We start from the raw sequence: 24,407 nt of genomic DNA, 5'->3' as shown, positions 1-24,407 counted from the left end.
TGCTTCTCATTTATCTATTCCGTTTCATTTGCTTGTTTGGTTGTTTGTCTTCATGTTCAATTATTCCTGATGGATACATATGTTTAAATAACTCGTAAATGTACTGCACAATAGCCATACATACGCGCGCACACACACACACACATATATATATATACGCACTAATTCCCATTTTTCATTTCATCACCCCTAAACTTCAATTTCTCCACAGCTAAATAATATATAAAATATATATTCCTGTCATTCTTCTACCGATCCCCTTCTCCCGTTTCGCTCCTTTACTCCTCTCCCCCTTTTTTTTCCCCCCTCCCCTTTCATCCATTTACCCTGTTGTTGTTGTTGTTTTTTTAATTCGTTTTGATTTGTTTTCCTTAATTTTTTTTCTTCTTTTTGCTCCTTTTAAATGACCCACTTCATATAACTCTTTTCCTCTCCCACGACCGTCCCTCTTCTTTTTGCGTCGCCTTTCTTTTTTTTAAAAAAAAAAAGAATTTTTTATTCATTCCTCCACACAGGCGAACAAACACAAAATCCCTCTCCTCCATTTCCCCAGGTATCCTACACGCATTCCTTTCAGTTACTGCCTTTCCTCGTAGAGAAAGAAACACAAACAGACAAACACAAACACAGACGCGAACACACGTAGATAGAACCAAAAAAAAAACATATACATGCACATATTTATATATATATATATATATATTAATATATAATCATTTGCGAATATTTCGTTTTTCCTCTTTCTCTCTCTCTTAATTTAGAAAATCATGTACATTCCAACACGTGCGCAAGAACAAACAAGAAAACACAACAGCGAAATAAATACAAAAAGCAACCTTAGGCATCGGGGGCACAGAGGAGACGCAACGACGCCCAAAAAAAGTTAGGGTGGGGAATGGAGAAGAGTAAATGTAAATTAATTAAAGAAGAGAAGAGAAGAGAAGGAGCGGGCAAATAGTAATAGTAGTAGTAATAATAATATTAATATTAACAATAATGGTAATAATAATAATAATAATATATATATATATATATAATATATAATATATAATGAAGCAAATATAACAATCGTCCCGATGCATCCCACTCGGCCTTCACCTTCACATTTCTTTTCACTTCTTTTTTTCCCCCCTCACATACACACAAGCATAATAAATACTCCTCTGCAACGGAAGGTCAACATGTAAAATGAGGAAAATCAGAAGGAAAAAGAAAAAGAACATAAGGAAGGAAAGAAAGGAGAGGGAAAAGGGAGAAGGGAGAAGAAAAAGAAAAGGGAATGGAATGGAATGGAATGGAAGGAGAAAAGGAAAGATACGAACACTACAATAAATATTACCACTAATAATAATATTTATATTAATGTAATAATAATAATATTATTATTATTGTATATTTCGAAACTGAGATTCCCCAGCTCCACAGAAGCAAGTCCATCAAATGGATTTGCGTGTAGAAAAAAAAATGTAAGAAGGGGCACAAACAGCACATGAAAACAAAAAAAGAAAAAGAAAAACAGACAAAGAGAAGACGAAGAAAAAGCACAGCACTACAAACAAGAAATAAAATAAAATAAAATAAAAGAAGTAAGACAAAAATTGGAGAAGAACGCATCAACGTCCTCCCTAAAGGTCCAATAAGAAAAAAAAAAAAGAAATTCCCGGGCACAACAAAATAAAGAGGAAAAAATGGAGATAGTGAATGCTTCTCACTTTCATTTTTTTTTTTCGTCACTTCCCCTTCCAGATCCGCCACACACACCTTTTCCTCCTTTCTTCTGCATTAATTTTAATTTTTTTTAATTTTTGTCTACGCCACGCTCTGCGTCGTTATATCCACTTTCATATCTCTACAACACCTCTACCTGTTCACCTCAATGGTGATTTTAAAAAAAAGAAAAAAAGAAAAAAAGGAGAAAAAGGAGAAAAAAGAAAACAAATGAAACACAAAAAGCTGACCTCTCTTTGCTTTTTTGTCCCCTTTCACACCACCGATGTCAAACAATCTATAGCCTTTACTTCCTTCAAACATAGTGTTTAAAAGAAATAAATTTTCATTCATCATTCTTTTCGCAGCTCATAGACACACACACAAAAACATCACAGACGAACACATATTGTATAAGTAAATATTTATATATATTTATTTATATATACTTATATATATTTATATATTTATATTCTTCGCAAATCACAGGGAAAAAAAAACACACAAGCACAAACATAAACACAGACAAAAATGGGTACGTCGTTATCACTCATCCTTCTTGTCTACTAACAATAACAACAATAACAATAACAAATAATAATAATAATAACTGCTTTTGGTTATATTTGCTTTGTCACTCATTCACATCTTCGTGCGCTCCCCCTTCCTTATCTCTCTTATTTTTTTTTCTTTTTCTGAATTCCCTCGTTTCTCATCGTCTTTCTTCCGTATTTTTTTTTTCTGTATTGATTTGTTTTGTTCTTGATTTCGGTGGTAGTAGTGCTCTGTTGGCATTTTTTACTTTTACTCTGTTCTATTTTTTTTTTTCCTTCCTTTTAATCTGTTGTTGTTGATATTGTTATTTTGCCATTCCACTCGTCTATTCGCTGATTTTATTATTATTATTACTAATTTTTTTTTTAAAAAAATCCCTCTCCCCATTCAGCCAATTTACTTTCATTTTCAAACTAAACGTCTCCCTTTTTTCCACCTGCAAAATCTCTTCCTTTTCAAAAATTCTTTGTCACCTTTTCACTACACTCCTCAACATAATAAAATTTATTCTCTCTACCATTCATCATCATCATAGTCATCGTCATCACTCCTATTTTTTTATTTTTTATTCCTTTGTCTTTCATCCCACCATTTTTTCTCCGCTCGGTTCCTCCTTCTTTACTTCTCTTTTTCACAAAAACAAAAACAAAAAACAAACGAACAAAAACTCTCCTATTCACTATCGTATTTCTTCTCGTCCCATTCACTCGTCACTACGCTAAATCACAACAAAAAAAAATTGAAAATAAAACAAACAAATAAGAATCCGAAACAAAATAATAAAAAACAAAAACAAAACACAAAGAACACTCAACCAACACCAACATCCAAAACACTAGTGAGAAGTAATAAATCGTAAAAATATAACAGAAGTAACGAGAGTTCAGGAGGGATAAAAGGTGAAAAAAACAACAAAATATCTTTTTTGCATTAATCTTCACGTAGGAAAGGAGACAAAAGGGGGAAAAAAAAAAGAAAAAAAGAAAATGAAGAGAAAAGGGGATGTACGCGTATCTTTTTCTTTTCTTTCTTTACAAAATACAAGAGGGAGCAAAAAAAAAAAACAACAACAACAACAATCATTCCCTCTCAATTATTCAATATGATTTTTTTTTTCGTTTCTTCTTTCTTCATTTAATATTATTTTTTCTTGCATGTCTTAGTTTTGCTCTTCCTTTACTCTTTTTTCCCCCCTTTTTTTTCTTTTTTTCTTTTTTTTTTCTCTTTCTTTCCATCACAATTCCTTCTCCCCTCCCTCTTTCTTCTCCCTTTCCTTCAAACGCCTTCAAGTGTACGCACACGTGCAATCCTTCTCTACATCAAAACATGTTGAAATATAATATCTTTTCCTCTTGATATTCATTTCCCTCCTCTGGGTCACAGCTTGAGGGATTATGTGACATGATGGAGAGAAATAAAATGAATAGTAAAATGAAGAAAAAAAACAACAAAGAGCAGACAACCAAGGGAAATGGAGGGGACACAATATATTTATTTATTAATTGATATTGGTTTTGATTTTTCTTTTTTAAAAAAAAAAAAATTTCCTTCTTCATTTCATTTTATTCATGCTTGTGAGGAACGTCGTGACCTCATATGGAAATTGGACGCCAATTCGACGTCACTCTCACTGCGGTGATGCATCTCTACATTTCGTCACACACCACCCACTATTCCCCTTTTCTCTTTTCTCTTTTCCTCCATTTACTCAGACTGTCCAACAACTCCTATCAACTATTTTATTTTATTTTTTCACTCGGCATCGAAGTGCTCGCGCGCTTCCCTGCGGTGGTGCCCATAACTGCCCCTTCCCCCTGCAGAAACAGCACTCACTGCGAGATTTAGCGAAACGTCGTCGGGAGCCTTTACTAACTCGCGTCGGACCAAACGCTGCACGATTGGGGCACCATATGTGTAGGTGCTGATGGGCAACAGGAACTTTTGAATATTATCGATGAGGCAAACGTACTGATCAACGTGAGCGGCGTCAAGTACGCGTTGGGCAACGTAATTAGCGAAAGGATTCTGCATCATAAGGCAAAGCATGCTGGGAGGCTCTCTTCCCGCCAACTGCACTTCAACCACAAGTCCAAGAGAGTTCTCCTTCTCGCGATCGCGTTCTCTGTCGCGACGGCCCTTTTTGGCGTACTCGTTGCGCTGCTTCTCAACATTTTCCTTTTTGGGAGCGGACGAACGCTTAAAGGACAACACCTCAACAGGTTCACCACTGTCATCTCCTATAGGTGAGCACATCATGTTGACAAGTTCCATACGCTGCTGAGGGTCAGCACGCACAAATAGTTTCTCCATTACATTAGATGCAAATTTCTGCTTGCTGGATTCGTAGAAGTTCCCCTTCAAGGCGTCGAAGATGCGTCCCACCTTTTCATCATCTTTCATGTGCTGCAGCACATGTTGAATGACATAGTTACCGTATTGGTCTGTGGCCAAAGTACCTACGCAATCAAGCAACTCCGAAAAAATGGCTTCCTCCTGGTCGGGGCAATGATCCATAATGCACTGAATAACGCGGCAACCGTACGCATGGGTGGCCAACTCCATCACCCGTCCAGAGAACGCCGAGACAATAAAGCCGCAACGTTGCGGAATAACCTCCACGCATTTCTGCACCACGTGGTTTCCGTTCTGGTCCTGAATGCATTTCGCTACATTGCCCCTAAGTTCAGAGAGAATAATATCGAGGCCTTCGGGGGGCATCACCTCAATGCACTTTTGGATCACACGGCACCCATATGTTTGAAGGGTGAGATTGACAACATTGTTCTGTAAGCGCGTGGCAGCGTAGGCAAGTTGGCGCGCATTTCCCACCTCAAGAAGCTTCTGCAGTACATAATTACCGAAGACGTCAACTACCAGTTCGAGGGGAGACTCGAAAATCTCGCGGAAGAGAGCGTCCACCTCATCATGAGTGGCGCTCTCCACTGCACGCTGAATAAAGCGACTACCCTCTTGATCTTGCGCAAACTCCACGGCGTGGTTAAGAATATGAGCAATGCGCCACTGGCTTACTCCACCACTCGCCGCGTCAGTGCGGAAATGTTCCAACAACTCGGAGCACGGCTGCGTCGACTCACGAGGGGCTGTGCCACGACCTCTCGCCGCGCCTGAACCCCATTTGCCGCTGTTACCTCCACGTCCCCTACCACCGCTACGTCTACCACCTCGAGTAGCGCCTCCACTCGGACCAGCCATTGGACCAGCGCTACCAGCAGGACCACGTAATGCACCCATATCCCCCGTAGGGGCGATGGCCATTATGGCTGGCTGCATCTGCGTGTGGTCAGTCACATTGGTGGTTGCCGTATTGTAGTAATTAACTACCGTCGGGTCGGCATAATAATCAAAGGTGTTCATTTGTTCTTGAGTGTAATATTGCTGACAGACATTCGGCACCATGCCTTGAGCTGCTGTGAAGTCGCCAGTCGCATTCCAGTCCGAGTTGTAAAGCGTTTGCCCCGCCACAGGTGCCATGATTTGTGTAATTTCCCCGCGGTTAACGTTGTTATTGTTGCGAACCTGTGTGCCCATACGAGAGTGAGCGTAGGCACGCAGTGTATTTGGTGTTGCCATCGTTGCTAGCGGCGTCGGTGCATAGGCGCCAAAGAACTGCGTTCCTGGACTCATTATATTGTCGTCTTGCTGTTGAAAGCACATCGCGTACGGGTTGAACGTTTGCTGCTCATGTGCCTGCTGAAGGTTTTTGGTATCTAGCTCCATACGAATACCCCCTTTTCCTACCAACTCTGAGCCGCCGCCTCCGGCGACGCTTTGCTGGCCTTGAATACGCATGGGGACCACAGGATCCCACGGGGCCTCCGCATCGCCCTTCGCGTCATAGCGAGGATTTGTCAGGGGCGGGAGAACGCGATCATCAGTTAACCTTTTCGTCTGGTACCACTTAGCGTAGACCTGCGAACGGCGCATATCATCCGTAGGTTGTTTTCCCTCGTGGAGTAGAAGCTCAAAGTCCATCGCAGTGTAACGCACCCACCCCATTGCATTGGAACCCGTCCCTGGTGGTGGCGTATTGGACGGGTAGGATGACGACCCCAGAATTTCACCCGTGGCGCCAAAGTCGGACCGCCCATGGGCCTGAAGCTGTGCAACGTTACTGTTGTAAACGCCACCACCCTGCTCAGATCCTATCTTAAGCGGCATCGGTTGTTGACGCTGCTGATGCTGCGCATTTCCATCATCATCGTCCCATGAGCGCTCCGTTACGCCTAAGGAGAACATGTGTAGCGGCTCTTTGGTTGAACTCATTTTACGCAACGGTAAGAAAGAGTTACACAAAGTTCTGAGACGACAATCAACTCAGAAGTTTCCGCTATATGACGGCCGCCCAGAGGAGTTAAAAGGAACAGGTGAGTGCGTGCCCTTATATCTGCGAGGGAAAGGTTACCGTTCGTCAGATGTGTGGCACTCTACGACTTATCGCAACCGGGCGTTATTCTTTGCTAAATGCAACGCTCCTTTATATCACCCTACCTGACGATCACCCTTTTCCCAACTTCGAAAGAAAACCCCCTCTCTTTTTCTCGCGTTTGTGCCTCAGCCCTTGCTTTTTTCCTTTGCTTTCACCCGCTTTCGTCTACGTAAATCACTTCTTCTGCCTTCTTCCTTCCTTCGTTATTCCCTATTCTCCCTTAGAGAGTTTGTTACCCTGAAGAACTAGCGAAGCGCATACACGTCACATGTTTAAAAAGTGGGAGAGTAAGGCCGAAATTGGTGTACACGGGTTGAAAAAAAAAGTGAGGTGGAGGCGCCATAGCGCTTGTGCTACCAACATTCAATCATTATCGAAACAAAACTTTTCGATATTCCACACTGAAAATTCTTTTCGTTAGTTGGACAGCTCCCTCCGTTGCATTCCGTCGACGCGCGCACTTGCTGGCAATTAAAATGACCGAAACAAAAACTGTTGGCGGACTCGATCATGACACCAACTTGCACAAAAGTGCTGGCACAATATCAACACAATTAATATGAACTGAAAGTATGCAACGCATCAATAAGCACACTGAAAAAATCAACAAATTTGTACCACCGGACGATATCCACATCCCCACACACTCACATTACCACTGAAGGACACCGATGCACCTAGTTAGGTTTCCACAGCTTTAACGCCTTGTAACGCTCCAGAAGCTCATTTTCCTCACCATCGGTAACCTCAGCATGCTTAATGTCCAGCATTGCCCCGTCCTTCGCCATTGCCATAAGCCGTGAAACCTCGTCCTCCTCTTCCACCAGGTCAGCACTATTAGCAACACCTCTGTAAAATTGCCCATAAGCACTGCCAGCAAAATCTGGGGGTCGCTGCACCGGCGCGAACCCAAGGGAAGAGATGTTTGAACTCTTGCATATGATCTCTACACCGCTTGACGTCGGTACCACACCTCCGGTCACAACCGGTAACACCGCACCCCCCGCTTGTGATGAAGTACCCGTCTTTACATCCATCCCACTGGTAGAAAGCTGCAACTGCACCCTCGCCATGCGCTGTCTGTGTTCTTCATTTCTCCTTTGCTTCTCCCCCACGTTAAGCGCCTCTACCGCCTCCGCATGGCTCTTTCGGGAGAATTCAAGCTCCTCTCGCAACGTATCGATCAATTGGCGTTGACTGTCATTTTCCCGCATCACCCCCGATAGCAACTGCAGCTCATCCCTCAGCCTAACGCATTCGGCATTGCGGTGCTTGAGTTCCTCCTCCAGCACCCGAACCTTCGTTCTGAGAGTCTTATTTTCCTCTTCCAACTGCTCAACTGGCATGACGGGATATTCCTACAGCTCAAAAACCTACACACCGCGGCAGGACTCCACGCACCACGTTGCCCTCCTGACGATTAAGGAGGCAACCGCCTTCCGACACCACGAGAGAAAGAGGAAAGAAGCTTAAACGGAGAATGCAGAAAGTGACGTAAGCAAAACTAAGGACTAAGTACAGGCCACTCATCGTATATCCAACTCTGGACACTTTACATTTGTTTTTCACAGGGGTCATGCACGAGCTACAAGCAAAAACGCAGTAAAATGAGGGATGTAATTTTTTCCCCCCCTTCATCCATGCATAGGGGGTGCTCACCAACATGGTTCCACAAACACCGTTTCGCCACTTGAGTATATTTTCTTTTGCTAGTCCATTCCCCCTCTTCTCATGTCAAACAGAAGCGGTAGCTTAAGCTCACCTCTTCTCTTAGAGCCTGTACCTGCCCTTTTCAATAAGTTAAGCGATGGTGGGGGGAAAAGTTATCGCCACACCACGACGGGAGTGGGGGGATGGGGGTAAAGGGCAAGTGGAGGGGGAATGGTGGATTTTTTATTCAGAGATACTGTGCCGCCACTCGACACCAGTATCAATGTCTACAAACAAACGTATCCACAGCACGAGAATCCAGCAAAAAGCCACAGAAACGGAAATATTGATATTTCTTTGCACTATCGTGACTCCCTTCCTTCATTTCATGTGGCAGCTGAGCTGTGCAAAGGCATCCAACAAGACCTGCCCACAGGCATCAAAGCAACCCACACAATGAAACCAGACCTAACTTTGGTGCCTTTTCACAAACCACAACATCGACGTGAATCACAGCAGACACTAAGCTGGTCCTCAGTCTCGGCTGCCCGTGTGCTTGTGCAGTGACATATAACTTCTTAGATATTCACATTCCCATTTCAAAAAGTCAAACGAGTCATGGTAACTGCAGATTAAGTAGCGAATTCGAGAATGTACAGAGGAAAAATCAGGGAAATTCACTTCACCTCGTAACCAGTGATATAAACCTCTTTGGTCACAGACCACCTGCAAACGACGGGGCATACGTGTCACGGTTCCCCACTCGTGCTCGTGTCGCTTACGGACCCCCTTGGACAGTTACCACTCGCGTTACTTCTATTTGGCGAAGCCTCCTGGACGGGGCTTAGTTGGGCCCGCTCTCTCGGGGCTCTTCTTGCACTTCCCACCGCCTGCTCGGCAGCACTCGTACTGCAACCATAAAGGATGTGGTTTTTTTCCCTACCGCCAGAAACACCTGATGCGACGGACCTGCCTGCCGAGAATTTGTTACTGGGCCCGTTATCCACAGTTGCCTCACCCTCATTGTGAGGCACATTTCTGTTCACAAGCAAGGTTGGCAGCGTGGACCCTCGTGAGGGGTACCGTTCCTGTGCGCCATGACTCCCCTCACTGCGATTATATTCAGAGGAAACACGTGACTGTTCACGAACATCTCGCCCGATGACTCCCACAAGATGCGCCGGAGGCAAAATTGGGCACGATGTTCCCTGCGAAGGCGCACTAGGGGAGGGCGTAGGGGTGCTGCTAGGAGATGTCGGCGACTCCTGTTGCTGTTGCTGCTCATCCACATGCTGAAGAAGTGAAATGAGCTGCCCATAACGCTCTTCCAGCTGCTCTTTCATGACACGCGCCCGGAGATGGGCCTGCATGAGTGTTAGTTGTTCACGCTGTGATTCAATCGTACGGCTCTGTTCACTCCGCAGGAGTTGTTCGACGTGAATCTGATACTGCTGCGTTGCCACCTGGCTTTTGTGATTGCGTAGCAGCTCCTCCTGGTGCTTTATTTGCTTACACTGCATGTCAAGTTGAGCTCTCTGAGCCTCAATGATTTGCTGCATAGTATTAAGCTTCTCCTCATAACTGCTTATCCGTTCCTTCTGGCTCTCAATAAGTGCATATTGTACATCATTCTGTTCCTTGTGCTTACGCAGGAGATTGCCGTAAAGCTCAGATTGCGTCCGCAGAGCCACAAGACGACTATAAACACTTTCCAACTCCTCGGCTTCCGGAAACAGCAGTCGGAACGTTTTGAGGTCTTTAGCCTGATGATATCGTTTCTGGAAGTCGCGCAAACCCCAGTGACGCTGCCGTATCTTCTTGAGCTCCAGACCCACAAAAGTTGTGGGGAACGGCTCATCAGCACCTTTCCCTTCACACTGCTGCTTCTGCTCCTGCGTGGATGAGTTCTCTCTAGCAGTTGTCTCCTCTGATACTGTCAGCACCACTTCCTCCTGGTCCTCATTTCGCTCCCTTTTTTGTTGTAGCCGGTGCGTCCCCACAGGGCTGCCTTCCTCTGCATCCTCCATCACAGTGGGTTCCGGCCCAGGAGCGGGAGCGTGGTGCGAATGGGTTTGAGTAGTGGGTTTAACAACAAAAAGGTATCCCAACGCAAGGTGGCAGTCGGGACATTCCAGCCGCTCCGAACAGTTATAAGTGTTAAACCACGGACAGCGGGACGTTTTGGTGCGGCGCCTGACTTGAACGAAGCCTTCTTCCACAATAAGGTTTCCTGGGTGTCGTAACCACCGCGTGGCTGTCGGCGTTTGCGACACTATTCCCAGGGTACTCTGTGTCCCACGCATTAGTGAAGCACTGGCTCCCCCACTCTCCTCGCCACCAGCAGCGACAGAGGCGGTTCCGGGGGCGTCAGAAACCAATGATGATGTTAAGGGCACTGGAGGAGTGTCGGCGCTACGATCCGTGGTGCATCGAGCAAGACCGCCAGAGAGAACATCCTCCTTTACACAAATGAGGTCCACACGAGTTTCCTTGGTACGGGAAAAACGCGCAAGAGATCGTGTTAACACATCACCGGAACCATTGGTTGGGGAACTCGGCGATGAGCGTCCCTGCCCACCAATCCGCGAAATTTGCCCCAAACTGTTGCCAGCGACGTTGTCAGCTTCCTCATCATGGTTGCCTTGGGGGTTTTGCCCGCTGTCCGTCGTGACATGTCCCACCTCAGATGTCAAGCTGTTATCGGCATCCGTCACAGGACCCGATGGGACAACCTCAAGGGCCCGAGCTCGCTGCGAGTTTGCTAAGGCCTCTAGTGCCACCAACCTGGCGGCTGGTGGCAGCGGCACATTGAGAATTTTTTCAGAAACGTGAACTCGAGTTTCACATATTTCATCACCACTGTAACACGGAACAGGTCTGTCCATGTTCAGCAAGTCCTCCATCTCATAAACAAACGCATGTTCTGTCGTCCCGTTGCTCACAGTCTTGGTGATAATATCCACGTGTGAGCAAATGGGGTGCTCACACCTAGAGCACACGAAGCAAAGCGAGCTATCCATTTGTTGTAGCCCTAAACGTTGTATGGTTACTACTCTTTCGGTCTAACTTTCCTCTTTTTTGTTGCACTATGCCGAATTTTGCTCCTATAACCAAATGCAACCCGCTTCTTCAATTTCTGTGACAGATTATAAACGACAAAGAATGGGAAACGAAGCGCTTTGCGTTTTCGTGCACTAATACAAAAAGAAAGAGACATCGTGGGGAACACCGCTAAACACACTTGCTGGTGTTAATGGTTACAAAATACTTAACTCCCACAACCGCAGATGTGGGAGCAACAACATTTGGATTGATTGTATGTTGTTGTTGTTGTTCACTTGCAGTGGCGTGTTCTTACACATTTTCCTCCTGGGCTATCGGTTCGCTCCAATACGCATACATTACCCACTACGAACAACGGGGCTAGGTCAAGCAGGCCGACACCACCTGCCACTATCTTCTTCCTGATGTGTTGCAGCCTCTCTGTTAGTGTAAAGGTGCGCGGCACGTTATAATCTGCAGCAAAGGTGAATGTCTCAGTGAGGGGGGAAAAAGATAAAGGAAAACAACGCTTTATTAAGGGACCCCCCTTGGGTCCACGTTCGTACGGTCAAGCCTGCAGCAACTTGTTGGTTCTTTTTTTTTTCGCTCCTTCTTCCCATTTGCTCGTGCGTTTCAAAGAACCAACGTCACAAAAAAGAGCCAGTTCATGTGCATTGAGCAGCTCGAAAAGACATCTCAACACTCAAACGCGTCGGGTACTCTACGAGTTATGGAAATCCCAACTATGTCCTCCTCCTTTTAAGCTCCTTATGCGCCTTCTTACGCTTTTCCTCACGATTCATTTTGACTTCGTCATCGGTATCGTCACACGTGGTTCCGTCTCCACGCATAGTGCACTCCCACCGTTTCGTCCCATGGGGAAGTTTTTTTGATAGGACACGCCACTTGTCGCATGCGTCACAGCAGACCCAATGGGTTACTTCATATCCTTCTTCATCCTCAGAGGTACTGGCCTCCTCAACCTTGGAACAGTTCCTATCGGTTCGGCGGGATGCTTTGTGCCCACTGGCTTGGGAACGATTAGCGGTCGCCGCGCCTCGGTTGTCGTTTTTGTTTTTGGAAACGTTACCGGTCACTGCACTAGAGGGAGATGGCAATTTACCACTGTCCACTTGCGCAAGCATTTCGGTCAGCTTCAGCTGCCGCCGGGTACACCTCGCGCTATTTCCTGTGCTAAAAGAGGAATGTCCATCTGAGGAATTCGACTTAGACTCAATACCCGCTTCTCGTCCGCTTTCTGGTCGCGCCGTCCGACCGGTGTCCGTTCCTGATTTAGCATTGGGTTTCGAGTTAATGCCCATCACACCGCTGCCAATGGAGCCCTCTGTCTTGATCCTTGCTGGAGCCGCACCGGGTTGTGTAGTTAGGTTTCCTTGCGCACTGTTTCCAGTTGCTGCGTGACGCTCGGCGCTGTTACTCAACGGCCGCATAACTGGACGGGGTGGACACCCAAGCCGTCTAGAACATTTTGGTGCGGCATCGCCGCCTATATTAGCATCCTCAGCGCCTCCACGTGCGCTTCCAGGTGGGGCAGCGCTAATTTTCCCCCTTTCACCGGTCTGCTTCGGTTGAACCGCGGGATCTTCCTCAACCTTAACCTTATGTGGTTCGCCAAGGTCTACCTTTAGTGTCGGATCGCTTGGTCTCATAGCGATGGATTCCACTTCCAACTGCTGTTTGGGGATGTCACTGGGTTTCTCCCCTGCAAGATCGAGAGAGGCCTTCATGACCTCCTCCCGCTTGGAGCGCACTTCATCTGGCGTTGTTAATATATTTTTGATAAACCCGCCTAGGGACCTCTTTCGCACCGCCGCCGTCAGCGAGCGAAGAAGAGGAATCGAAGATTCTAAAGAGTTGGGGTGGCAACCCTGACTCCCAATAGAGTTTTGAGCTGTCCCTTGGCGAGCTTTAGCATGCGAAACTGCAGCGTCCGATTTCACAGCACCACGCAGAGCAGCATCACCATCTCTATAGGCCAACTTTCTGTTTAAGGCCGAGTGGCCACGCGCACTTCCAAATATGGCGCTAACTCCGTCGATCTCCGGCACACTACAGGATCCAATGTTAAGCGCTAACGAGCATACAAAAGGTGCGCCACCGGGGAAAGGCTGATGAACACGCCGTAGCTTCCCGCAACTGTCGCAAGTAATCCAGCAAAACGCAGCTAGAACAGCCTCATCGCTTCTTACAAGATTATCCACACGGTCAGCCATCCCACCACTGTGCGTTGACTCCGTTGCGCACTCTTGCACTTTGGTTGACTCACCCCTCGTGCCTGCGGTCCCATGCAGTCCCCCTGCTAGGCGGCCGCTCCGCCGACCATGAAGTTCCCTCGATAGTTGAAGATTCAGACGTTTCCGTTCCTCCTGATCACCCACACCGCCATTCTTGCGGGAACCCCCTTCATTATCATTTTTTGCACTTCCCATTGCAGCGTATAGCTCCCCAAGCCACTTTCCCCGCAGATCGGACCATGTGTCCTCTAACTCACAATAAGTCCATTGGCACGTAAAGACGGCTGGGTTAGGAATGAAGTATGGGCAGAGTTCCTTTTTCTTCCCCGAACGCTCCCCAGCGTTCCCCTTAACGTATCCGACAACCTTATCGTAATGCAGCTGTAGACGCGGTGACCGCCACTCTTCCTCTCCGTCACGCTCCTCACCGGACTCATTCTCTCCACTTGCATTTGACGCCTTAATTATGGATGAACTGATCACCTCTCCCTCTTTTGTCACCTCAGGTTCGCTTTCCTGTGGGGGCGACTTGGTAACAGGCTGCGCAACCCAGCGATGACAGCGTATACACTGTAAGAGCACCGTGCGTGTAACTGATGGAAAGCGTCTTCTCAATTCCCATAGCGGTTCTGGTAGCGGAATATACGGTGGTGGTGCCCTATCCGACCCCGTTCCCCCATTAAACTCCCCTAAGGGGCGCGCGGAAGGAGCAAGGGAAGGGGAAGAAGAACCTTGCCGCTGCTGTTGAGGCTGACCATGTGATGAAGATGCACTATTTTGGCCGTCCTCCCTCCCTTGTCCCAAGAGGGCTGCGGCTCTTCGAGTTAGCATATATATATATATAACAAATATGCACAACTATTGCCAGCCACACACGTTGCAGACAAGTTCTTCGCTCGTTCGAATTGTCAACAGAATGCATTTGAGGAGGTTGTACGTATGCGGAGGCGGGAATGTAAAAGAATAAAAAAGGAAAACGACGACAAAATAGAGTGCCACTTTGACCGGCAGAAGCGGTGAGTTGCAAACACATCCCGGACTCTCAGATGAATTTGGGGGGGAGGGGGGCGAAGCGTCGAACCCGAACTAAAATATTTAAATTATGAGGAAAGTTTATGTGTAAAATGTTTTCTTTCTTGCCTGCAAAGGGAGAAAACGTTGCTGTGCACGGTGGAAGCACCCTTTTCTTATGGTGGTCCTGTGCGAGTGCGTGTATGTGTGGGGCCGCCAGGGATTTGCAGTGTCGTTAGGGTGGAGATAGAGCTTAGGGGTTACTTTAGCGCCCGTTCACGCACTTCACCGCCACGAAAAAAAAAAGTAACACATTATCAATAAAGATGAGAAGAAAAAAGGAAGTGCTAAGTCAGAACCGTAGAAACTAAAAATGATGCCAAAAAAAAGATGTAAAATGCATTTTCATTCACTCTGCCTCACGAGCTTTAATGCATCGAATAAACAGAATAAGCAGGAACCAACCGTCAGCAACCTCATTTGTACAGCAGCCTTTGCGCCCATCCTTTTATGCAGAAGCGATATCCATCCAAAACGAAACCCTTTTCTGCCTTACGTATTAAACTCCCGAAATTTCAACATGAAAACATTAACCCACGGGCCCTGACCTCCACAGTAACGGGGGTGGGTAGAGGGGAATGAAGCCACAGAAAGGAAGAAATTGCCTGAACCCCCTCACCATCCGCAAGAGCAACGCGAAAGCAAAAGCTAACAGAAATAGGAGTGAAGTGAGGTGAAATGGAAACCCACCGCGTCGACATGTCACACAAATTCAATAAATAAATAAGCCAAAAGGCCCCATACATCCCGCCACTTGAAGTCACAAGGCAACCAAACAAGAAGTAGCATATATATATATATATATATATTATATGTCCACGTGTACATTGAATGATTGGTGGACAAAGAGTAACCCAATACGGCAGTAGTGGTTTTGTACCAAGCACATGAAGCAGATTTTGAGTCATACGAGACCTGCACGGAAAGGTAAAGAAAAACAAAGGCGAGGAAACGTCAAGCATTTCCGTTGGTTTCCTCCCTATATGTTTCCACCACACACCACTTAGTTTACACGTATACGAAGGCACACACAAAGAAGAATATATATATACACATAGGAATGTATATTTCAGTATGTGCATGTCAATGAAGATATATATATATATACCCGCGTATGCCCTAAGAAAGCTTTCCAACACCACAAGGGAGGGGCGTGCGAACGCTTTTAACCAGAAGATCCATTGACCGGCACTGAACCAAGTTCAACGTTTCCATTTGCTCTATATCCATTAAACACGAACACACACTTACGATGTGGCTCACATGATATCTAGTCCCCAACACCGCATCCCACAGCTCCTATTACCCATAAGCTGATCAGGGTCAGATTGACATATTATTGCCGTTGTTTATGTCATAGCATAATTAATAATAACAGGAGTATTTTTTTTTTTAATTCTTTTTTCCCATGTCCTTAGAGTTCTTCAGCGCATCACTTGCATATTTTAGAAAAACATGTCCCACCACTCTGCCATCGAATGCGTGCACACGCAGGCACTCACACGATCACTTATTTAACCCCTCCATACCATATTTCAGAAACTCGCTCCCAACGATTTCGCACAGTTTTTTGTACGATACCTCCAACTCCTCATTTGTGATGACGTGGGAAAAAAAGGTAGGATTTTCCCCCAAAAAGTGCAACTCCACCTCAGCGGTTGCAATGCGCCGCTGAAGCACTTCCTCACTCAATGCACCCCGCTTTTGAATTCGCGCGCGCAGAACATCGATTGATGGCACCGTGACAAACAAATAAAGTACATTCTTCAAGTAACCGCTCGCTCGCAGCTTCTGCGCGCCCTTCACGTCCATGTCAATGACACACACCTTGCCGGTACTTTGAACCTCCTTAACCGCATCAATGCTGGTGCCATACAAGTTTCCGTGAACATCACATAGTTCAATGAACTTTCCCTCTTTCTCCATTGTGAGCATGCTCTCACGAGTCGAGAAGAAGTACTCACGGCCGTGCACCTCACCCTCACGGGGAGCACGCGTCGTGTGTGATACGGAAAATCCAAAGCGATTCGGATAAGCGCCCATCAAACGCTCAAGGAGCGTAGTCTTTCCCGCACCGGATGGTCCACATACAACAATTGCTTCAAGCTTCGTGCTTCCAGAGCTCATTTACTTCAATGGAACAGTACGTATAACGTCAGTTATCAATAAGGTATGAAACAATACAAAATTGTGTGTGTACGCGCGTGCGTAGAACTCCGCTCTTCTGCTACCAGTCAGTTATAACCCCCTACTAGTGATACCTCGGACGTGAGCACCGACACCCACAGCGGGGAGGAAGTGAAAGGAGATCATTCAAAGAATGAAAAAAAAAGGAGCATCAGATGTGAGAGTGCGCAACAAAGCTAAAAGGGAAGATATTAGGCAGGAAATTGTGGGGGGGGAGCAGGCTTGGTAACGGAACCGGAACAGGGTTGGGCAGATGACAGCAACGGTACGCCTCAAGACAAAAAAATTGACTTCTCAACAGTTACACCCCAATACGCAGCAGAAGTGGGACGGTAAATGCCGCTCGCTTGGTTAACGCCCTTCAACATCCTAAACCTGTAACCATGACCACACGCAAGGAACACACTCCCTAGCGCTTCCACGACGTCTGAAGAGCAGCGCACCTCTGGCTCATGTGTTTGATGACGTCCCGCAGCTCTTCTGCATTTGCTGTTGCGGCTGCAATGTTCTGTTCAATGCTTTCACGTAACTCCAACTGCTCCTTCTTGAGCTCTGCAAGCACAGCCCGCATGGCATCAACGGCACCACTCTGCCGCCGTGACTCGCATGCATGAATTATCACCTCAAATGGAAAGCACCAGGGGGGTAGGGATCCCACGTCAATTTCGTGGTCGGAGTCATCACAAATATTATCATCATTCATTACGGAGCGACTGCGTGTCCCGTGTCGGTCGCACCGCTCACTTTTCTCGCATTTCTTCTCCGTATGTTGCGTCGCCAGCGGTTGAACCGACTGCTGGTACCACGGCAAGAGACATATTCGAGGTGGTGCCATTAACTCTGGCTGAGGCATTGCTCGCACAGCGGCAAGATATCGCACAACGTCAAGCGTCGGGTGAAATATTCGCATCGCATCACGCCTCTCGGCTACGACAGGGGCCCCCACGAGGTCTACAAGCCTTTCCCGAAACCCGGGTTCGCCAAGGATAACCATATCAGGTGAATAAACAGAATTACTAAGATCCATACGCACTGCACTAGTTTCCTCAGGCAATACAACACCACACTCGGGTACTCTGGACCTCTTCGTTCCAATAAGCGAAGATGACCCAACACCCGCTAAACGTTCCTCTTCGTCGGGTGAGAGGATGACAGTTGACGGTGGTTTACATTGGCCTTGAGTTGAGCTTAGCAACTGCGGTGTGACGTCAACACGCTGGTTTAAGAGAACCATGTGACTCGCTGTAAAAGGGGCTATGCCCAACCATGGATGAAAGTGCACCTCCACCTCCACCAAATGTTCCGCCCACGTGTCGTCCACAATGAAAAACGGCGGGTGCGTGACTTCGCGGCGCCGCTCCGGAAAGCCGTTAGGAAGAGTGAACACAACTCGATCGACTAATGCGTACAGTGGTGAAGCACTATACACCTGGTTACTCTCCTTTCCATCTAACATTTCAGACCGCTTCACACCATCTGCCTTCATGAATAACTGATGACGGTACGATAGGTCCTGCGACGCTACGGAACCATCACGAAAGTAAATATACCGGACGTGCGTGCAGCGACTGATTCCTGCGCAGTAGTCATGAACATTGTCTCCAGTATCCTCGTCACGAGATGTTTCTTGTTGGCCACTACCCTTCCCGCTACGCTTCTGCTTGGCGTTACCACGGGACGCAGAGGACAATGCATGCGCTTGAGAGGATGCGGCGACTGCTGAAGAAGAAGCACGGCACAATGTTAAAGGAAGCGCAACACTCCCAACGCAAAATGGAATAAGGGTGGCACCTGTGTAAACTACATATTCGTGTTCCCCCGTGATGGAAACAGAAGATCCAGTAGATTTAGAAGTGGCCTGCATTGAACTTCAACTACACCACACACGTTCTCCCTCTATTCCAGCACCTTGCCCCTATGGTTCCCCACTATCACAGCGCCGCAGCTGATCTTCAGCTTCTTCCGCCCTTGTAGATGTGAATGAATGGAGATGTCTTCCCTCGGCGGCAAGTGGAGAAATGCTTCTCCTTAGTCTGCTTTTCTTCGGTGACGGAAAGTAGATGTTGGCCAAGGAGGGAAAGGGGAAAAAAAAAATTACCCCTCTTGGACGATATGCTCGACCTCAATGGAGAACACTTTTACAAACAGTAAAAAAAAAAAAGAAAAAACAGAAATGGACCAGAAAAGCATACTTCGCCTTCTTCCCCCCTTTGCAACAAAAGGGAAGAGGAAGTAAAAAAAAAGTGCGGGAGAGTTATAGTTAGCCCCATTCTTTTTTTTTTACATAACAACTTCACCGTCGGGTGCAATCCAGGACGGCTCGACTAACCAAACAGAGCAAAGAGGCAATGTAGAGGAAAGGAAAGGAAATAAATGATCCAAAAGAGCAGTTCAACAATCCCGTTCTTCTCCATTTCCACACTTTCATTGTCTTTCCTTTTGTTGTTGTTGTTGTTTTCTTTAGATGCGTGAATGCAGTTAGTGTCAGTAGGATTTGCTCGCCAATTATGGCTTCCTGCTGATCACACATCTGCTACCCCCATCATCCCTTCCCCCTGAAACTCGTAAGCTGATACAATTGGGTCCAATCACATCCGCAAACGCTACTCCATAACCTCATTTCTGCGGGAGCGGTCCCCTCCCAGGTTATACTACTGATGATAGTGCCCAATTTTGTAGAGGTACACCCACCCATACTTAAACTCCCCCTCAGAACACAAAGCTGTAACTCTGCCATCCTTTAGAGAAAAAAAAGAATGATGATAATAATCATCATCATCACACGCACGTTTGATTCATGACTCCTTAAAGACAAGGTCGTAACTGCATTGAGAATGGCGGGTGGGTACGGATCACAACGTTGGTATATTGACAACTACGCCACATTGCTTAGGGGTATTATTTACCTTAGAAAGTAGCATCGGGTTTCCAAGTCCCGCCGGGTTCTTCTCTAATGGAATTGTTCTCCGACACCCTATCTTCCTCATCACTCACACACCACTCACCAGAGCGGTAAAATTCATATTTCAACGCAGCTTCCCACCCGCTCGCTGACCTTCCGGACGCAACTTCACTCGACTCCTCCCCACCGGCAACCTCAACATCTGCAACATCACTTGACCCGGTGTTTGTGGAATGTTTTCTCGACCCCTGGATTCTCCGTCGCCTTCTGTCAGTTCGGATTATTGACTCAATGATCCGATCGGCCATAAGATCTTTCCGTGTGATGATTCCAACGATCCGGTTTCCGCTGTCCACGACGGTCAGATGACGAAGCCCAAGGGTTAGGAACATTTGATACGTACGCGGGAGTGTAGCGGTGGCGAGCACGCAAAACCCCGAATAGTCAATATATGGAGAGAGATCCAACTGCGCATCTAACCACTTTTCCAGAGGAGGAAGCACACCATGCAGGTTATCCCGATACAGGGATGCCTCAACACGCTTCCCGCACTCATACGAACAAGTCGAAAGGTGATGCGAGTAATATAAGTGCCACAAAACGATCTCCAACTGCCTTCGCATCACAACCCCCTTGTACGTCTGATCCCTAACGCTTTCAATAGGAAAAGCGTTGTGGCGGGTGTTTTCCAGCACGTCCACCACGCGACCAATGGGAGTTACCGTCTCCAACACAACCACTTTAGAGGACATAACGTGGCGAGCGTCGAACATGGGATACTTCTCCACCACATTCATATAATTCAACATAGGCACACAACGCGCCTCTAAGAGAACAGCATTGATATTATGCGTGAAGATCTCCGCTGTTTTCTTAGCAATCATGATACCCACCATGAGTGGCAACATGTGTTGAAACTGTCCTGTGCTTTCCATCAGGATGGTACAGATGGAAAACGCAAGTCCCGTTGTGCCACCCACAAAACTACCCGCACCGATAAGAGCAAAAATGCCCGGATCGGCCCACGAGGACCGACTACCGGGGCTAACAATGAGGAACACCACAAGACCAACAATACGGCCAACGGTGGCACCAACAACGAGTGTGGGAAACACAGTGTCCCCACACGGCGATATTCCAAGGAAAATTGCGGAAGACGTGTAGTAAATCAGCAGAAATATCATTAGAACAGGGAGAGAGAGCATTGTCTCTGTCCGCAGACTGAGAAGCGTCTGCAGCGCTGAGTCTGCGTTGGCGAAAGCAAGAGAAGCATAGGAATGCAGTACAATCCAGACCTGTTGTTCATGCACGGTTGCAGTAACGGGGATCACTGTATTGTTTGGTGCCGCACAGAAGAAGCCGTTAGCACCGTAGAACGATATGACCGACACGTCACGCGAATCAGACAACGTTTGGGGCACGGCAACGCAAGGCCCGCTCTGAGTATCAACAAAGTGGGGAGACACCGCTGATGAGTTTCCCCACCGCAGCGTTGTTAAACCTCCAGCTGTCGTGTTATCGGTTGGATTCAGCGCCGACGAGGGGGGTGACCAGCCGGCACTCCCAAAGGCAACAACCATCCAGTAGTGCAAACTAACATAAGCAACGGTGAAGGCAACCGGTAACAACGCGCGGAAGGCTCTCACTTTGAAGCGTTGTTCCAAGTGCCGCCGTACCACAAGCGCGAACCAACTCAGCCGGACATAGACACCGGACAGCGCACCACAAATAAAACCAATAACAACAGTTGGAATGAAATATAATATATGCATTCTCACAATCTGCTCAAAAGGAATAGTTGACGCGAACACCTGAACCAGTTCCGATATTAGTTCTCCTGATGAATACCCGGTACGGTCGCGCCCAGCAAAATACAAAAAGTGCGAAAAATAAACTTGAATAAACAACGAAGAAACCAGTGACGCAGCAAATACGTAAAGAGCGAAGCGGACTGGTATGGTAGTGGAAATTAACTCCACCACGACCATGAGACCCCCAATCGAAACATTAAACGCAGATGCAATGCCCGCCGCGGCACCGATTACTACAATTGTCCGACGATCACGGGGATTCCTGAAGCACTCAATAATATTTACGTGTTCGATCTGTATCCAACGCCGTCTCTGAAGCGTCTGCGCCCCCACCATGGCTCCAGTTAGCATTAACGTACCACAATGGCCGGTACAAACGCCACTTGCCACACTAAAAACAACGGAGGCGATCTTCGCAAGCAAAACGCCAAAACTTCCCAACATGGGGTAATCAACACCATTTAAATACGCCATAACCTCTGGCATACCTGCCCCAACACTCCCAGGAACGCAAATACAAATAACGCTTGAAATAAGCGATGTGACAAAGCTGAAAGACACCCACATCAGGTACCCTTTCATGTAGGAACGCGGGCTAATGCCGTACAAACCAACGCCAACACCCTCGAACATAGCGGTGAAGTCCAACTCCGCATGGTCCGGAGAGCGCTCGGGATAGCGGTTTGGGTTGTAAAATGAGAAATTATTAAGCCCATAACCTAGAAGCTCGTAACGCACGCTTGCAAACACGTGTAACAACGCCACAACTACTATGGCTGTAAAACTAACAGCAATACCAATTACAACAACGAACACCCATATGAACCAACGCGGTTCCTGACTGCGACCTGCAAGATGGTCCTTGTATACTGTTGTTGCCGGCTCGAACGTGTCAACGGACTCATACCGCTCCATTTTACGCCTTTCTTCCGAACTATAGAAGCGTGGGTGTCTTGTAGGGATCGTTGCTTGCAGCTTCTGCCGCAGCGAAAGGTCGTGTCGTTCTTCAAGCAGCGGCATGTTTGTTGAGAAACGATTCGTACATCGCCTGACTGCAGCCACAGGTTGGTTGGCATTATTATCGCCGTCGCAGTCATCAGACGAACCTGCGCCGAGCAGTGGGACCCTACACTGTGAAGACTGCCCCTTCATCTAAATGCAGGTTGTGAGAAGAAATCCTAGACCACGGTGGGAGAGCGGCCGATTATGGAAAGCGACAATCCTGGGCTAAAGCTGGCTTTTGGAGAGGCCAACAGCCTCACACCCGGTGCACCGTTTGCTAACGTTCCCCTCTTTCTTTCTAGGTACAACTCTGAATGCGGAAAAGAAACCCCCGTGGTCACATTAGCACGCACAGAGGTTGCAAGACACAGAAGATATCGGGGGGAAGGGTAAAAGGGATAGCATCTGCGATACACAAAGATCAGTGACACATGCACACATGCGGAAAAATAGACCAATTAACACCAACACTCGCGGAGTGCCAAAAATATCAGCACCGGGCACGTCATAGAGCGCGACAAGTAACCTCGCGGAGCCATCGTCAAAACCGAAAATACAGGACGTGCAGTAAGTGGCACAATCCTTTTCATTATTTCCCTCTACCTAAGGCTCTTTCGCCTTAATTACAGTATCTGTCGTAGAGTCCCTCCATGAAGGCAACGTAGGCATCCTGGTCCTCCCGATTACCCACTGCCATTAGTGGGTGGCGGCTATGTTTGAGCTGAAGCACTTCTACAGCGGGGATCTGGGGGCAATCCGCCTTTACATTATCAATCAAACGTTGCGTAAGTTCGTTGGGTACGCGCGTATCCTTCACTGACATTACAAATGCTATCGGGCACCGCAAATGAATCTGGTTGCGGTCGTACTTGTAAGCATCTTCACCACTGTAATCGCAGAATGTGCGAAAGAACCAAAGTACAAAAGATGGAAACCAACATGAAGATTCGATCACATTATGTAGTGTGTCGAATGCCGCCTCAACAACAACAAGAGAAACATAAGTGGCCAACTCGGGGGGTAGTTTCATTGCCGTGTAGAACGTGGTCGTTGCACCGCGACTGAAACCGAATAAAACAAGATGCAAGCGAAGAGGCCGTTCCGGCGTATGGCACCGGGAGTCCATATCTTGGAAACTGTCCTTGTTAGTCCCAGTTGCTACAGTTCTTTTACGCCCCTCAATGATGCGGACCGCCCGCCGAATCTCACGCAAGCAGGCCGCTTGATCCCGTTCCCCAGCCAGGTTTGTCATGCCCACACGCGAGTAGGAAAAGTTAATGGGTCGCACGGAAAAGAAAAGATCGACCAAGCACCCCTTTAACATCAGGACCCAGTGAATAGGATTGAGGCTACACCTGTTGTAAACAAACTCATCCATCTCTGGCGACGCTATAACATTGTGAAGCAGACGAGGCGACACAGAGCACGTTGCATGGGTCAAAAGAGGTGGATCCTCATCTGCCGTCAGCACAAACCTGTCGGCGTCCCCCAAAAGAGAACTGGATTCCGCCGCCGCATCACCGTTACCTGCAACAGTCTCAGTAGGGCGCCAGCTACATGCATTTTCAAGTACATCAACGCCGTCCGGACCAGTGTAACGAGAGATGTGCGTTCGCGATGTTGTTATACCTGGTGTGGCCACAGTGATTATGTTGGGACGACGCGGTGGGTTGCTTTCGTACGGGGTGTAACGAGGCAGCATGGCATCCGACTATACACTTAATGGAGTTCAAAACAAACAAGCAAAAGTGCTTAACAAACCGTAATGTCAGCGAAGG

At 47.2% G+C, this 24,407-nt stretch overlaps 10 protein-coding genes across 10 annotated transcripts, besides 24 other annotated features; 1 reads left to right on the top strand and 9 right to left on the bottom strand.

Moving 5' to 3' along the window:
• Positions 1–115: 115 nt before the first annotated feature.
• Positions 116–162: a microsatellite.
• Positions 163–212: 50 nt separating this feature from the next.
• Positions 213–236: a sequence feature (AT_rich).
• Positions 237–469: 233 nt separating this feature from the next.
• Positions 470–500: a sequence feature (AT_rich).
• A 165-nt stretch (positions 501–665) lies between these two features.
• Positions 666–712: a microsatellite.
• Positions 713–924: 212 nt separating this feature from the next.
• Positions 925–944: a microsatellite.
• A 9-nt stretch (positions 945–953) lies between these two features.
• Positions 954–1,020: a microsatellite.
• Positions 1,018–1,050: a microsatellite.
• A 226-nt stretch (positions 1,051–1,276) lies between these two features.
• Positions 1,277–1,300: a microsatellite.
• Positions 1,301–1,315: a microsatellite.
• Positions 1,316–1,331: 16 nt separating this feature from the next.
• Positions 1,332–1,388: a microsatellite.
• Positions 1,389–1,492: 104 nt separating this feature from the next.
• Positions 1,493–1,541: a sequence feature (T-rich).
• A 19-nt stretch (positions 1,542–1,560) lies between these two features.
• Positions 1,561–1,597: a sequence feature (T-rich).
• A 184-nt stretch (positions 1,598–1,781) lies between these two features.
• Positions 1,782–1,807: a sequence feature (AT_rich).
• Positions 1,808–1,887: 80 nt separating this feature from the next.
• Positions 1,888–1,944: a sequence feature (T-rich).
• Positions 1,945–2,128: 184 nt separating this feature from the next.
• Positions 2,129–2,180: a microsatellite.
• A 94-nt stretch (positions 2,181–2,274) lies between these two features.
• Positions 2,275–2,317: a microsatellite.
• A 280-nt stretch (positions 2,318–2,597) lies between these two features.
• Positions 2,598–2,637: a sequence feature (AT_rich).
• A 258-nt stretch (positions 2,638–2,895) lies between these two features.
• Positions 2,896–2,930: a microsatellite.
• Positions 2,931–2,982: 52 nt separating this feature from the next.
• Positions 2,983–3,071: a sequence feature (T-rich).
• A 134-nt stretch (positions 3,072–3,205) lies between these two features.
• Positions 3,206–3,261: a sequence feature (T-rich).
• A 195-nt stretch (positions 3,262–3,456) lies between these two features.
• Positions 3,457–3,493: a microsatellite.
• Positions 3,494–3,746: 253 nt separating this feature from the next.
• Positions 3,747–3,808: a sequence feature (AT_rich).
• A 206-nt stretch (positions 3,809–4,014) lies between these two features.
• On the bottom strand, positions 4,015–6,546 carry Tb10.26.0140 (pumilio RNA-binding protein; the record flags this gene model as incomplete). The annotated part of the gene is made up of 1 exon (XM_818290.1): positions 4,015–6,546. One exon carries the CDS (start codon positions 6,544–6,546, stop codon positions 4,015–4,017), a length of 2,532 nt encoding a protein of 843 aa, XP_823383.1.
• Positions 6,547–7,386: 840 nt separating this feature from the next.
• Tb10.26.0150 (hypothetical protein, conserved) lies at positions 7,387–8,055 on the bottom strand (the record flags this gene model as incomplete). Its single annotated transcript, XM_818289.1, has 1 exon — positions 7,387–8,055. The coding sequence occupies one exon, from the start codon at positions 8,053–8,055 to the stop codon at positions 7,387–7,389; it is 669 nt and encodes a 222-aa protein (XP_823382.1).
• A 760-nt stretch (positions 8,056–8,815) lies between these two features.
• On the top strand, positions 8,816–8,926 carry Tb10.26.0160 (hypothetical protein, unlikely; the record flags this gene model as incomplete). Its single annotated transcript, XM_024642675.1, has 1 exon — positions 8,816–8,926. One exon carries the CDS (start codon positions 8,816–8,818, stop codon positions 8,924–8,926), a length of 111 nt encoding a protein of 36 aa, XP_024498460.1.
• A 182-nt stretch (positions 8,927–9,108) lies between these two features.
• On the bottom strand, positions 9,109–11,379 carry Tb10.26.0170 (hypothetical protein, conserved; the record flags this gene model as incomplete). The annotated part of the gene is made up of 1 exon (XM_818287.1): positions 9,109–11,379. The coding sequence occupies one exon, from the start codon at positions 11,377–11,379 to the stop codon at positions 9,109–9,111; it is 2,271 nt and encodes a 756-aa protein (XP_823380.1).
• A 765-nt stretch (positions 11,380–12,144) lies between these two features.
• On the bottom strand, positions 12,145–14,487 carry Tb10.26.0180 (hypothetical protein, conserved; the record flags this gene model as incomplete). The annotated part of the gene is made up of 1 exon (XM_818286.1): positions 12,145–14,487. The coding sequence occupies one exon, from the start codon at positions 14,485–14,487 to the stop codon at positions 12,145–12,147; it is 2,343 nt and encodes a 780-aa protein (XP_823379.1).
• A 755-nt stretch (positions 14,488–15,242) lies between these two features.
• On the bottom strand, positions 15,243–15,809 carry Tb10.26.0190 (hypothetical protein; the record flags this gene model as incomplete). Its single annotated transcript, XM_818285.1, has 1 exon — positions 15,243–15,809. The coding sequence occupies one exon, from the start codon at positions 15,807–15,809 to the stop codon at positions 15,243–15,245; it is 567 nt and encodes a 188-aa protein (XP_823378.1).
• Positions 15,515–15,541: a microsatellite.
• Positions 15,768–15,834: a microsatellite.
• A 399-nt stretch (positions 15,835–16,233) lies between these two features.
• Tb10.26.0200 (guanylate kinase, putative) lies at positions 16,234–16,770 on the bottom strand (the record flags this gene model as incomplete). Its single annotated transcript, XM_818284.1, has 1 exon — positions 16,234–16,770. One exon carries the CDS (start codon positions 16,768–16,770, stop codon positions 16,234–16,236), a length of 537 nt encoding a protein of 178 aa, XP_823377.1.
• Positions 16,771–17,323: 553 nt separating this feature from the next.
• On the bottom strand, positions 17,324–18,778 carry Tb10.26.0210 (hypothetical protein, conserved; the record flags this gene model as incomplete). Its single annotated transcript, XM_818283.1, has 1 exon — positions 17,324–18,778. The coding sequence occupies one exon, from the start codon at positions 18,776–18,778 to the stop codon at positions 17,324–17,326; it is 1,455 nt and encodes a 484-aa protein (XP_823376.1).
• Positions 18,779–19,821: 1,043 nt separating this feature from the next.
• Positions 19,822–22,647, bottom strand: Tb10.26.0220 (chloride channel protein, putative; the record flags this gene model as incomplete). The annotated part of the gene is made up of 1 exon (XM_818282.1): positions 19,822–22,647. One exon carries the CDS (start codon positions 22,645–22,647, stop codon positions 19,822–19,824), a length of 2,826 nt encoding a protein of 941 aa, XP_823375.1.
• Positions 22,648–23,248: 601 nt separating this feature from the next.
• Tb10.26.0230 (hypothetical protein, conserved) lies at positions 23,249–24,007 on the bottom strand (the record flags this gene model as incomplete). Its single annotated transcript, XM_818281.1, has 1 exon — positions 23,249–24,007. One exon carries the CDS (start codon positions 24,005–24,007, stop codon positions 23,249–23,251), a length of 759 nt encoding a protein of 252 aa, XP_823374.1.
• Between the last annotated feature and the right edge of the window lie 400 nt (positions 24,008–24,407).

Source organism: Trypanosoma brucei, chromosome 10, assembly GCF_000002445.2.
Source record: "Trypanosoma brucei brucei TREU927 chromosome 10, whole genome shotgun sequence".
Taxonomy (NCBI): Eukaryota; Euglenozoa; class Kinetoplastea; order Trypanosomatida; family Trypanosomatidae; genus Trypanosoma; species Trypanosoma brucei.
Note: the sequence above shows the minus strand (reverse complement) of the source record. Positions and strands in the feature narration are given on the sequence as shown.